This window comes from Octodon degus, unplaced genomic scaffold (assembly GCF_000260255.1).
Source record: "Octodon degus isolate 3935 unplaced genomic scaffold, OctDeg1.0 scaffold00925, whole genome shotgun sequence".
NCBI classification, from domain to species: Eukaryota; Metazoa; Chordata; class Mammalia; order Rodentia; family Octodontidae; genus Octodon; species Octodon degus.
This window is the reverse complement of record NW_004525501.1, coordinates 4626-15997: the sequence shown is the minus strand read 5'-3', so window position 1 is coordinate 15997 and position 11372 is coordinate 4626. Positions and strand designations below refer to the sequence as shown.

At 39.5% G+C, this 11372-nt stretch overlaps 1 protein-coding gene across 1 annotated transcript; it reads right to left on the bottom strand.

Moving 5' to 3' along the window:
- Window positions 1-512: 512 nt before the first annotated feature.
- Window positions 513-10845, bottom strand: CUNH20orf202 (chromosome unknown C20orf202 homolog; the record flags this gene model as incomplete). The annotated part of the gene is made up of 2 exons (XM_004648739.1): window positions 513-746; window positions 10747-10845. Coding segments are annotated over 2 exons (333 nt in total), but the record flags the coding sequence as incomplete, so codon positions are not given.
- Window positions 10846-11372: the final 527 nt, after the last annotated feature.

Here is an 11372-nt window from a genome sequence, read left to right as displayed (position 1 = left end):
GATCACATGCCTATCCCATGGCCTAGGTGGGACCAGAGCATTTTTATAATGGATGAGGGAGGATGGAAAGGCTAGGTGAGAAGACAGGAAACTCAGAGGAGGCGTCCTGTGGAAAGATCATTGCATAGGGTTTTGAATTTTTTCAACATAGCAATGCTAGGTAACCTTTCTTGCACATCAAATCAATCAATCAATCTTTCTTCTTTTAATTATTGCTTTGTGAGAAATTCTCAAGCCTAGGATTATAGCTATGGGGACCTGTGAAAATCTATATAATACATTTGTGCATGTTCACATCTGATACTTTATTTATGTCTTACAAAATTTAATGATACATGATAGAAAAGGAGCTAGACACAGAGAAGTTGAGTGAGAATCCAGGGACAGCAAAGAGCAGAGACAAACCCCAGAGCCCTGGCTTCAGGACCCCCATCTCAATGCTCTCTCCTCCCAAACACCATAAAGTTTAGTCTAGAGATGGCAGGATTGGGGCCAGTGTCAACTCTAGCCAGTTAAGGAATGGAGTTTCTTCTGTTCTCTTCCCCTTCAAGGAGCTGAGCCAGCCTCCTGTGGGAGACTGGCTGGCAGCCCCTGCCTTCAGAGCCTGCCCGTGCTCTGATGGGAGATGTTCCCCTGCTGGATCTGCCATCCTCCCACTGGGTACGTGGTGTTCGCAGCTCCGCCAGGACACTGTGGAGGTGCCTCAGTGTGAGCAGGAGCTGCTGGTCCTGGATTTGCATCTCAGACTGGAAAGAAGGAAGACAGAAAAAGGCAGTGAGAGGTATGCAGAGCTCTGGCTGCCCCTCCTCATCAGGCCCCTCCGTGTCACTGTCACTCTTCTGGGAGCCACACAACCCAGCAGAAGCCTCACCTGCTTCATGTGAAAAATGAAAATCAAATTATTTACCCTTACAAGGGACAAATGAATTAACCCCCTGGAACACACTCTAACTGTAAGGGCATAACTCCACTGTATCCTTTAATCCTTACTGAAAGAAATACTTTTACTGATATTAAAATGATAGTGACTTCTTTCAAATTAAAACAAAGTGAAATAAACCTGCCTGGCTGAGCCATTTATTTATTTACTTATCTAAAGAGAATACAAAATAGTTTTAAAACATTATAAAAGATACAGAACTTCACCAAACAAAACATTGGAATTCAATAATGGTTGCTGTATTGCACATGTTGTCTTCAAATTAGTGGTTCAGATTACCAGATATAAACATGCAAAATTGGTAGAAAGAAAGAAAAGAAAAAAGTTATAAGAAATTAAAGAAGATAAGAAAAAAATTTAAGCATCAACTGTTCCCCTCTGCAGATGAGGAAAAACCAGCAGTACAATTATTCAAGCCATCCTAAATACATACATAAATACATCTCCTCCCACCCCATTGTTTTCCTCATCCCAGTTTTTCCTTCCCTTTGAACACATTCTTTCCCTTTCACAGTATCTATTGTATCAGATTTTATTTACTCTTTCAGGTTCTTACCATGCAATGTTTGCACATGCAGGTCTGATTTATTTCATTTACAAGTATCATCTTTAGTTGTATCTGTTTACCTATAAAACCCTCAAGTTTATCTTTTTATAGTTGAGTAATATTCCATTGTGTAAAAGTACCAAATCTATTTTATCCATTTCTCACTTGATGGGCATTTGGGTTCTTCCCAAATTTAGCTATCACAAATTGTGCTACTATAAACATGGGTGGACACATCTTGTTGTGCTACGATGTTTTCTGTTCATTTGGAAAGATACTCAAGAGGGGAACAGCTGGATTGAATGAGACCTCCAATCCTAGATTTTGAGAAATCTCCATACTGATTTCCATAGTGGTTGTACAAGTTTGCACTCCCACCAACAGAAGAGAAGGGTTTCTTTTCCTCCACAGCCTCACCAGCATTTGTTATTGGTTGACTTCTTGATGACAGCCATTCTTACTTGGATGAGATGGAATCTTAGGTTTTTTTTAAATGTATTTTGGTACGAGGTCTCACTACACAGCTCAAACTCTGAGGGATCTCCTGTTTTCAGCCTCCTGAGTGCCAGGATTATAGGTGTGTGCCACCATGCCTGGTCTTGGTAGCCGGCTCAGCATGCCCAGGGAGTGGGACTGGGACGGCATGTGGCACCAGGGATAGAACCCCAGTCTCTGCACTTGACTAAGCAAGTGCTTAGCTCATTGAGCTATCTCACCGGCCTGTCTATTTTGTTTTAATTTGCATTTCTCTACTGACCAATGATGTTAACATTTTTTTCATATATTTATTTGTCATTTGTATTTCTTCATCTGAGAAGTGTATATTCAACTCAGATGCCCATTTTCTATTGAGTCATTGAATTTTGGGGGCCTGATTTTTAAAATTTCTTTATATGTTTTAGATAGAAATCCTTTTTTTTTTTTTTTTTTTTTCGGAACCAGGGATTGAACTCAGGCCCTTGTGCTTGCCAGGGAAGCGCTTATTCCACTGAGCCATCTCCCCTTTGTCTAAGGGACAGTGGACTAAAATGTTTTCCCCATTCATGGATTTTCTTTTTATTCTTTTGGTGATTTCTTTTGATGTACAGAAACTTTTCAAAAAGATGAGATTCCAGTCGTTGATTCTTTTTTTTTTTTTTTTCAGAACGGAAGATTGAACTCAGACCCTTGAATCAACAACTTGCCAGGGAAGCACTTATTCCACTGAGCCATCTCCCTGGCCAGTTGTTGATTCTTTGAAGTATCTCCCATTCAGTCTGATTTTTATTCATGAACTCTACCTACTCCTACATCTTTAAGATTTCTACCTACTTTTTCCTTCAGAAGATTTGTTTCAGGTTTAATATTTAAATCTTTGATCCATTTTGACTGTACTTTAGTGCATGGTGATAGACATGGGTCTAATTTTAGCCTCTGGTGTGTAGAAATCAGTTGTTGCAGCCCCATTTATTAAAGAGGCTCTCTTTCTTCCAGTGAACATGTTTGGAACATGTTTGGACCCTTTCTCAAAGATAAGGTGGCCGAATGTGTTTGTAGTTGTGTCTGCATCTTCTAATCTGTTCCATTGATTCCCAGGTCTTTTTTTTGGCCAGCACCATGCCAATTTTATCACAGTAGCTTTATAGTGTAATTTTTCAAATAAGTGATTGTAATGCCTCCTGCCTTTCCTTTTTGCCCTGGATGAGCCCTTTGGAACAGTAGGTCCTGATGTACAGTCTGGGGATTCTTGGATACCAAAAACTCTTTCAGGGATCAGTGAGGTCAAAACTATTTTCGTTACAATACTCAGTGTTTCCTTTTTGCATTCTCATTTTCTTGTTAGTGTGCAGTAGTGTTTTCTAGAAGTTAATGACATAATATCTCAATAAACTGAATGCAGAAACCAGAGAATGCAGCTGTCATATGTTAAGGCAGACACTAAAGTGATTTGCAACAATGTGACACAGTGCTACTCTTCTCACTAAATATTTGCTTTGAAAAATAGTTATTTTAAGAGCCAGCAAGATAGCTCAGCAGACTAAGTACCCACTTAGGCAAGCACAGGGACCAGGGTTTGATCCCTGGTACCGCATGCTGTGCTGGCTCCACCCCTGGGTGAGCTGAGAGGGCGACAGACCAGGTGAGGTGGTGCATGCCTGTAATCCTAGCGCTGGGAAGGCTGAAAATAAGATCACTATGAGACCAAACTGCATAGTGAGAGCCTGTACCAAATATACACACACACACAGAAAGAATAGAATAGTTATTTTAAATAAATACTGCTTTATTAGCATGTAATGAGTTGCCTGTGGTGGCACACTCCTATAATCCCAGCACCTCAGGAGGCTGAGGCAGGAGGATCACCATGAGCTGAAGGCCAGTCTAAATGATATAATAAGACCTTGTCACAAACAAGCAAACAAACAAACAAATATGTAAAGACTTTATTTTTAAACCTCATTAATACATTTCTCAGCTTTGATTTCTAAGTTAGTCACTATTGAGAGCTACAATTCATATGCAAAAGAAATGTGGCTTGCTTAATAATTAAGAGAAACAAAGGGATTCTTAGATCAACACTTGAGAACTGTGAGAACTGCTGCATAAGAACTCTGCTATCGTCAGTCACCCACGGCAATCCTGCTGCTTTTCCCTTGGAATTTTTTCATAGTTTTCTGTTTTACACCCTTTTTAAAATGCTAAAATTTTATTTTCTGAATAGGTAATTCTTAGCTGTGTTTTGGCATCAGGAATCAAACTTAAGATCTTGCACTTGCCAGGCTGGCGCTTGTGCCATTGAACTGTATCCCTGGTTGCTAACTTTTACACATGATACCACACTTAAAAGCTATAAAAGGGCATATCTTGTTACCTGTCTAGGTCAATGGTGAGTTGGTTCCAGCATTCCTGAAGAGATCAAAATCCAAGGCTGTCAAGTACCTTACGTGAAATATAGTATTTGCCTATAACCTTCACAATCTTCCCTTCTAGGTTGCTTACAATACCAGCAACAATTTTAATGCTATGTTAATGGAATAATGACAAGGAAGAAAAGTCTGCATATGTTTAGTACAGACACATTTTTTTACCCAAATAAAATGTTGGTCATCTCTTTAGATGTGGAACCTGTGGATGCAGAGGACAGTTCCAGCTAAAGGCTCTCCCAGCCTGTTCCAACCTAACCCTTTACCCAGCTTTTCCTTTCCAAGGCGGTCACTGCATGTCCCAGTTTTCCCTTCTGATTCTGGGCAAGGCTCAAGCATGATCTCATAAGGAGATTTTCAACTTCTTTCTTTCACTGTCTAACTTTATGAGAGAAGATGATTAATATTACTTCTTTATTAAAAATAGTATCTTGAAGTGAGGGCTAGGGCAAAGCTCAGTGGTAGCTCTGTGTAGCATTTGGAGGGCCCTTGAGTTTCATTCTCAGAACCACAAAAGAAAGTACTTTGCTTTTCATGCCAACTGCTTTACAAACAAAAGGCCAAGTCTGTGTCCTCCCTTGAGCATCAGTAGTGCTGCCTAGTGGGAGGACTGGGAGGAGAACTCAGAGGCGAAGGGGCATTGCAGATGCCTCACGAAGACACTGGGATATTCTTGCTTCCCTGAGGCCTGGGCCTTCCTTCCTCACCCATAGGTAAACACTAATCATGTGTTTTCTACAGAATTTTTTATGTATCTTTTTGTCCAACTTTTTTTTTTTTTCTTTTTGGTACCAGGGATTGAACTCAGGACCTTGCGCTTGCCAGGCAAGTGCTTACTCTACTGAGCTATCTCCCCAGCCCCTTTTTTGACCAACTTTTAACACCATCTCTGAGAGTCTGTGAGAACATGAGGGCTGCCAGCAAGGCAGCAGGGTTGGGTAGTGGATTTGATGCCTTTGACACTGGGAACCAGCATCCCTGACCACACAGATCTCCAGTAATGATTTTGGGAGAACTATTTCCTTTTCAACTTCATTGAAGAGTTTGAGGAATGTAGGAATTATATCTTCGGTGAATTTCTTGTAGAATTTAACTGTGAATCCAGCAGAGAAGTGCTTTCACCTCCTTGATGCACAGCTCTACCTCCCGCTGCACAGACAGGTACTCATATCAGGATGCTGGGCTTGATGGTCTTAGGTAGCTGTAGTTCTTTGCCTTCTTTTAGACCCATCAAGATTTGGGGGTCAGGTAATAAAAAGCCTGCAGACAAAGAAAAGTCCAGGTCCTGATGGATTCACAGCTGAATTCTATAAGAAAGTCACCAAAGATATAATTCCTACACTCCTCAAACTCTTCAATGAAGTTGAAAAGGAAATAGTTCTCCCAAAATCATTCCTGGAGGCAAGTAGTATACTGATACAAAAACCAGGGAAAGACACAACTAAAAAAGAGAACTAGAGACCAATCTCCCTCATGAACATAGAGGCAAAAATCCTCAATAAAATCCTAGCAAATAGAGTACAGCAAATCATCAAGAAGATCATACACCATGACCAGGTAGGATTCATCCCAGGGATGCAAGGATGGTTCAATATTAAAAAATCTATAAATGTAATACACTATATCAATAGAGTGAAAACTAAAAACAACATGATCATCTCAATTGATGCAGAAAAGGCTTTGACAAAGTCCAACACTCATTCATGTTCAAAGTCCTACAGAAAATTGGAATAGAAGGCCTCTACTTCAATATGAAAAAAGCCATCTATGAAAATCCAAAGGCTAATATAATTCTCAATGGGGAAAAACTGAAATCTTTTACTCTCAGATCTGGTACAAGACAAGGATGTCCTCTATCACCACTCCTATTCAATATAGTTCTGGAATCATTAGCTAGAGCCATTAGACAAGAGGGAGAAATAAAAGAAATAAGAATAGGTAGAGAAGACGTTAAATTATCATTATTTGCAAATTACATGATACTTTACTTGGAAGACCTAAAAAACTCCACCAAGAAGCTACTACAATTGATACACAGATTCAGTAACATAGCAGGATACAAAGTCAATACCCAAAAGTCAATAGCATTCCTCTACGCAGATAACAAACACACTAAGAGGGAAGTTATAGAAACAATACCGTTTACAATAGCACCACAGAAAATGAAATACCTTGGAATTCATCTAACTAAGGAAGTCAAAGATCTTTTCACAGAAAATTACAGTACTCTGAAAAAAAGGGATCATAGAAGATTTCAGAAAATGGAAAGATATTCCCTGCTCCTGGATAGGAAGAACCAACATCATGAAGATGGCCATACTCCCAAAATTGTTGTACAGATTTAATGCAATCTCTATCAAACTACCACCAACATACCTCCAAGACCTAGAGAAATCATCCCTAAAATTTATTTGGAACCAGTAAAGACCTAGAATAACAAAGGCAATCCTGACCAACAAAGACAAGGCAGGAGGCACTACAATTCCTGACTTGAAATTATACTACAAAGGTACTGTGATAAAATCAGCGTGGTATTGGCAACAAAATAGACCTAAGGATCAATGGAATAGATTAGAAGATGCAGAGGCCTCTGTGAACACACTCAGCCAACTGATCTTCCACAAAGGGGCCAAGCATGCTTACTGGAAGAAAGATAGCCTCTTTAACAAATGGTGCTGGAAAAACTGGCTCTCTACATGCTGAAAACTAAAACTTGACCCAGTTCTATCCCCATGCACTAAGCTAAAGTCAAAATGGATGAAAGACCTGAACATTAAAACAGAAACACTAAATTTCCTGAAAGAGAAAGTAGGAGGAACTCTTGAAGACATAGGAGTAGGCAAAGAATTCATGAACAAAAACCAAATTACACGGGTAATACTTGAAAGAATTAACAACTAGGACCACTTATTGAGAAGTTTTTGTACGTCAAAAGAAATTACCAACAAAGTGAAAAGACAACCCACAAATTTCAAAAAAATCTTAACTAATAAACACTCAGATAGGGTCCAGGGAGATGGCTTAGTGGAATAAACGCTTCCCTGGCAAGCACAAGGGCCTGAGTTCAATCCCTGGTTCTGAAAACAAACAAACAAACAAACAAACAAACACAAACAGACAAAGGTCTGCTCTCTAGAATTTATAAAGAACTACAAAACATCAGGGCCCCTAAATTTAAAGACCTAATCCAGAAATGGGCATCCGAGATGAACTCACACTTCTCAGAGGATGAAATTAAAGAAGCGAATAAATATATGAAAAAATGCTCCACATTACTAGCCATCTGTGAAATGCAAATTAAAACAACACTGAGATACCATCTCACCCCACAAAGAATGGCTATCATAAAACATCAACCAAAAACAAATGTTGGAGAGGCTGTGGGGGAAAGGGAACACTTCTCCACTGCTGGTGGGAATATAGACTGGTGTAACCATTATGGAAATCAGTGTGGAGACTCCTTAAAAAACTAGGACTTGAAATCCCATTCAACCCAGCTATCCCCCTACTGGGAATTTTCCCAGAGGAACTGAAAACATCATATCATAGTAATATATGTGTACCTATGTTTATAGCAGCACAATTTGTGATAGCCAAATCTTGGAAACAACCAGAATGCCTGTCATATGAGGAATGGTTGAAAAAGATGTGGTATTTCTATACAATAAAGTATTACTCAGCTATAAAGAATGATAAACTTGAAGCCTTCATATTTAAATGAATGTCACTTGAACATATACTTTTAAGCGAAATAAACCAGACCCATATGTGTAAATATCATATACTCTCCCTAGTATAAGAACTCAAAAGAAGAATTACAAATAGAAAGGTATAACACAATTAAAAGGAAAGCAAGAACTTGAGGATTGGACAACGAGGAGAAGGCAAGGAGAAAAGCTGGGAAACATGACAGGGGCAAAGCCATACATTTATACGCACAAGATGGGTAAGGCAATGATCCTGAGAAACAGCAGCAGGTTTTTGAAACTAGCAGTTAATTGATAGGATTCTCACCCTGTCTAATTATATAAGCTGATACTTGTGAACCAAGCAACTGCACTGAAGATAGCAACGTGTAATAGAAGGGTCACACTTAGAATGCCTGTCATTCTGGTCTTCTGAATATGTACTTCTTGTCATGACATACCAATTATTACCATACTGTCTCTCAAGTAAAAGTTTTTATTCTCTTTAAATAAAGGGTAATAAATGAAAAAAAAAGACACAAGAAAAAAATGTCACAGGACTGTTCTGCTACAATGCTGTATATGGTTAGATTTCTAAATTTCTGTGCAAAAATATGTTTATGCCTACTTTTTAAATTATTTTTTTCTTCATATTCTGTAAGGACTTAAAATTCAACATGTCAATACTTGATGGAAAATACCTGTTCCATGTTATGCCTAGGATGTTTGATATTTAGACAGATAGGGTAAACCGAACTGCATATGTTGCAGGGTAATAATAAGCTTCTCTTCTGGAGGGTTAACAATCTAAGTTTGAAGAACAAAAATTGGAGAAAAGGAAGGGCTGCAAGGTCAGTCAACAGTTTGGCACTAGCCTTTCAAGGTCAGTGAAGACTCAGGGCATAGGAGAACCTGTACTGTAACACCATGTAACTCAGTTGTGCCCCAAATTTTCTGATCAAGGAGATTATGGAGCCACCGAGGAATGTGATCGATGATGTAGAGTGTGCCTAAGGAGAGTCACATGGAGAGAAAAAACATTCTCTCAGGCTTCCACAGAGAGCAAATTGGTCAAGCAATGGCCGTGACTCATCCACATGGCTGACACCAACAAAGTATCTACAAAGTGCGGTACAGGGTTACAGGATAAATCCTGGGGGCACTTGACTGACCTTATTAGTTACAAAAGTTACATTTCTTGTTATATAGGTCTTGCTTTATCTTGATCTTAACCATCCAGAAGAAAAGTATAAAAACGAGGTATATAAAGTAAAGCCATATTAAGATGTTGAGCTGTAAAAGGCTCAAGTCAACAATTTCTGTGGATAACCCACTACTATTGTGGACTGATAGACTGTTGGATTGTTTGGCTGAATTCAAGTACCTATAGTATTTTGATGTCAATAGAATATCTATCTCTGACAGGACTAAACAAAAAAAGGGGATAAAAAGGAACTATCATTTTGTATTGCTATATACAGAACAGTTAGGATAGATATATAGCTACTTTTGATTTATTTAACCGGAAAAAAGATTTGTACTAATAGTATTTGTACAGGATATCTTGTCTGTTTATTGCACTATGGATAACCACAAAGAAGATAACAATATACAAGGTATTAATTATTAAAATTGTCCTATTAATCAGCTTTGAAACTGTCTCATTGATATTTGTTTCTTAATAAAATTAAATTAAATTAAAAAATTAAAAAAAAAAGATTTGGGGATCAGGGATGCTGGTCTTCTCTCCTGCAGCTTCCTGAGCTTCCCGTTTTTCTCACATAGATGGTGCCTCTGTGCATGCTGGGGCACCTCTATTACTTTTAAACTTGGAGCCAATACTCCAAAAAATAGCATATGACCTTACTTTCCACTCAGTCACTAAAGGCCCAAGAAACCACCCACAATATCAAGAGAGAGAGCATCATGCAAGGTGGATCTTTGCTCACTGGAAATTAGACAGGTGCAAGCCACACAGACACATTTCCTCTCCTTTCTCTCTTCTCCAGGGTGTAATTTCTTCTTCAACACCTACAGAGAGGTCTGCAGTAGAGCAGTCAGTTACCTACAGACCTTCTGGGACTCTTTCTGGTCCTACCATGTGCCACTGGCATAGAATTTGCTTTCACTCCCTATTCTCTCCCTTTCAGCACTTTGGGCTTACATTCCATGAGCATTGTTAGCTCCTTAATCCTTGCCTCAGCCTCTGTTTTCTAGAGGATCTAGGATAAGACAGTAGGTGCATTTTGTCCACTAGGGTTTCGGTTACAACACTGGTACCAGGAATACACTAGGCTCTTCTCTTGGAATGCTTCTGATAACCTCTCAAAGGTTGGCACCATTGTTATCCTCATCTTGTGATGAAGAAGCTGAGACTTGGTGAGGTGAAGTCACCCACTGGAGGTCACACAGCAGCAGAGCTGGGCATATCCCCAGTCTCAAGTATTATTCTAAGACCATTCTGGAGAACACAGCACCCAGCACCTCCAATGTAGGTCATGTCCTACTTATCCCAGAACCTGAGATGGTGACCCTATACTGTGTGGTTGATCCCACTGGGGCACTGCAGAGCTGTACTTCAGCCTGTAACCTCTGCCCAGCCAATGGGGCCCCTGGCAGAGGGACCAGAGACTGTGGGAAATAAAAGAAAAAAGAAATGCCAACACTCACCAGCTCTCTCCTCAGCCACTCCAGGGTCTGCCCAAGATTCAAAACTGGGTGTCCTGCTGATTTCATTGCAGTGTCCCTGAGAGAGACCTTGACAATGACCTGCTATGGGCCTGAAGGACCTTTACTTATGCAGTCCCTGACCTCCTTCAGCCTGGCTGCAGGTTCCCAGCAAGTCACTGAGGATAGAGTTAATGAGGACAGGAAGTAGCTCACATTGGAAAATGCAATTTGATTTTTTTAAAAGAAGAGTTTCAGTTCTTTGAGCAGAGCAAGCAAGAGAGGAGGGAAATCATTGGAACTTGGGGACCTGTGTACGTACCAGTTCCAGGTACCAAGATCTGATGTCAATAGGATCAGGGGTAACTAAGTTTTAAATAATACCAATAATGGTTATCATCAGATGGGTGCCCTTTTTTAAGGGTTTCTTCCCTGCTTTACATGTAAAGTGTCGATGTGCCTTTCCTAAGACAGATATTCCACCTGTGGCCCCAGAGCCTCTCTTTCCTCCTTCATTTATAAATGACATTTTTTTACACTACATTTTTATTTTATTTTAATTTTTTAATAGATTGCAAATTGAAAGTAAACTATTTACAAACAAATGAATATAACAATAAAAATTGTCC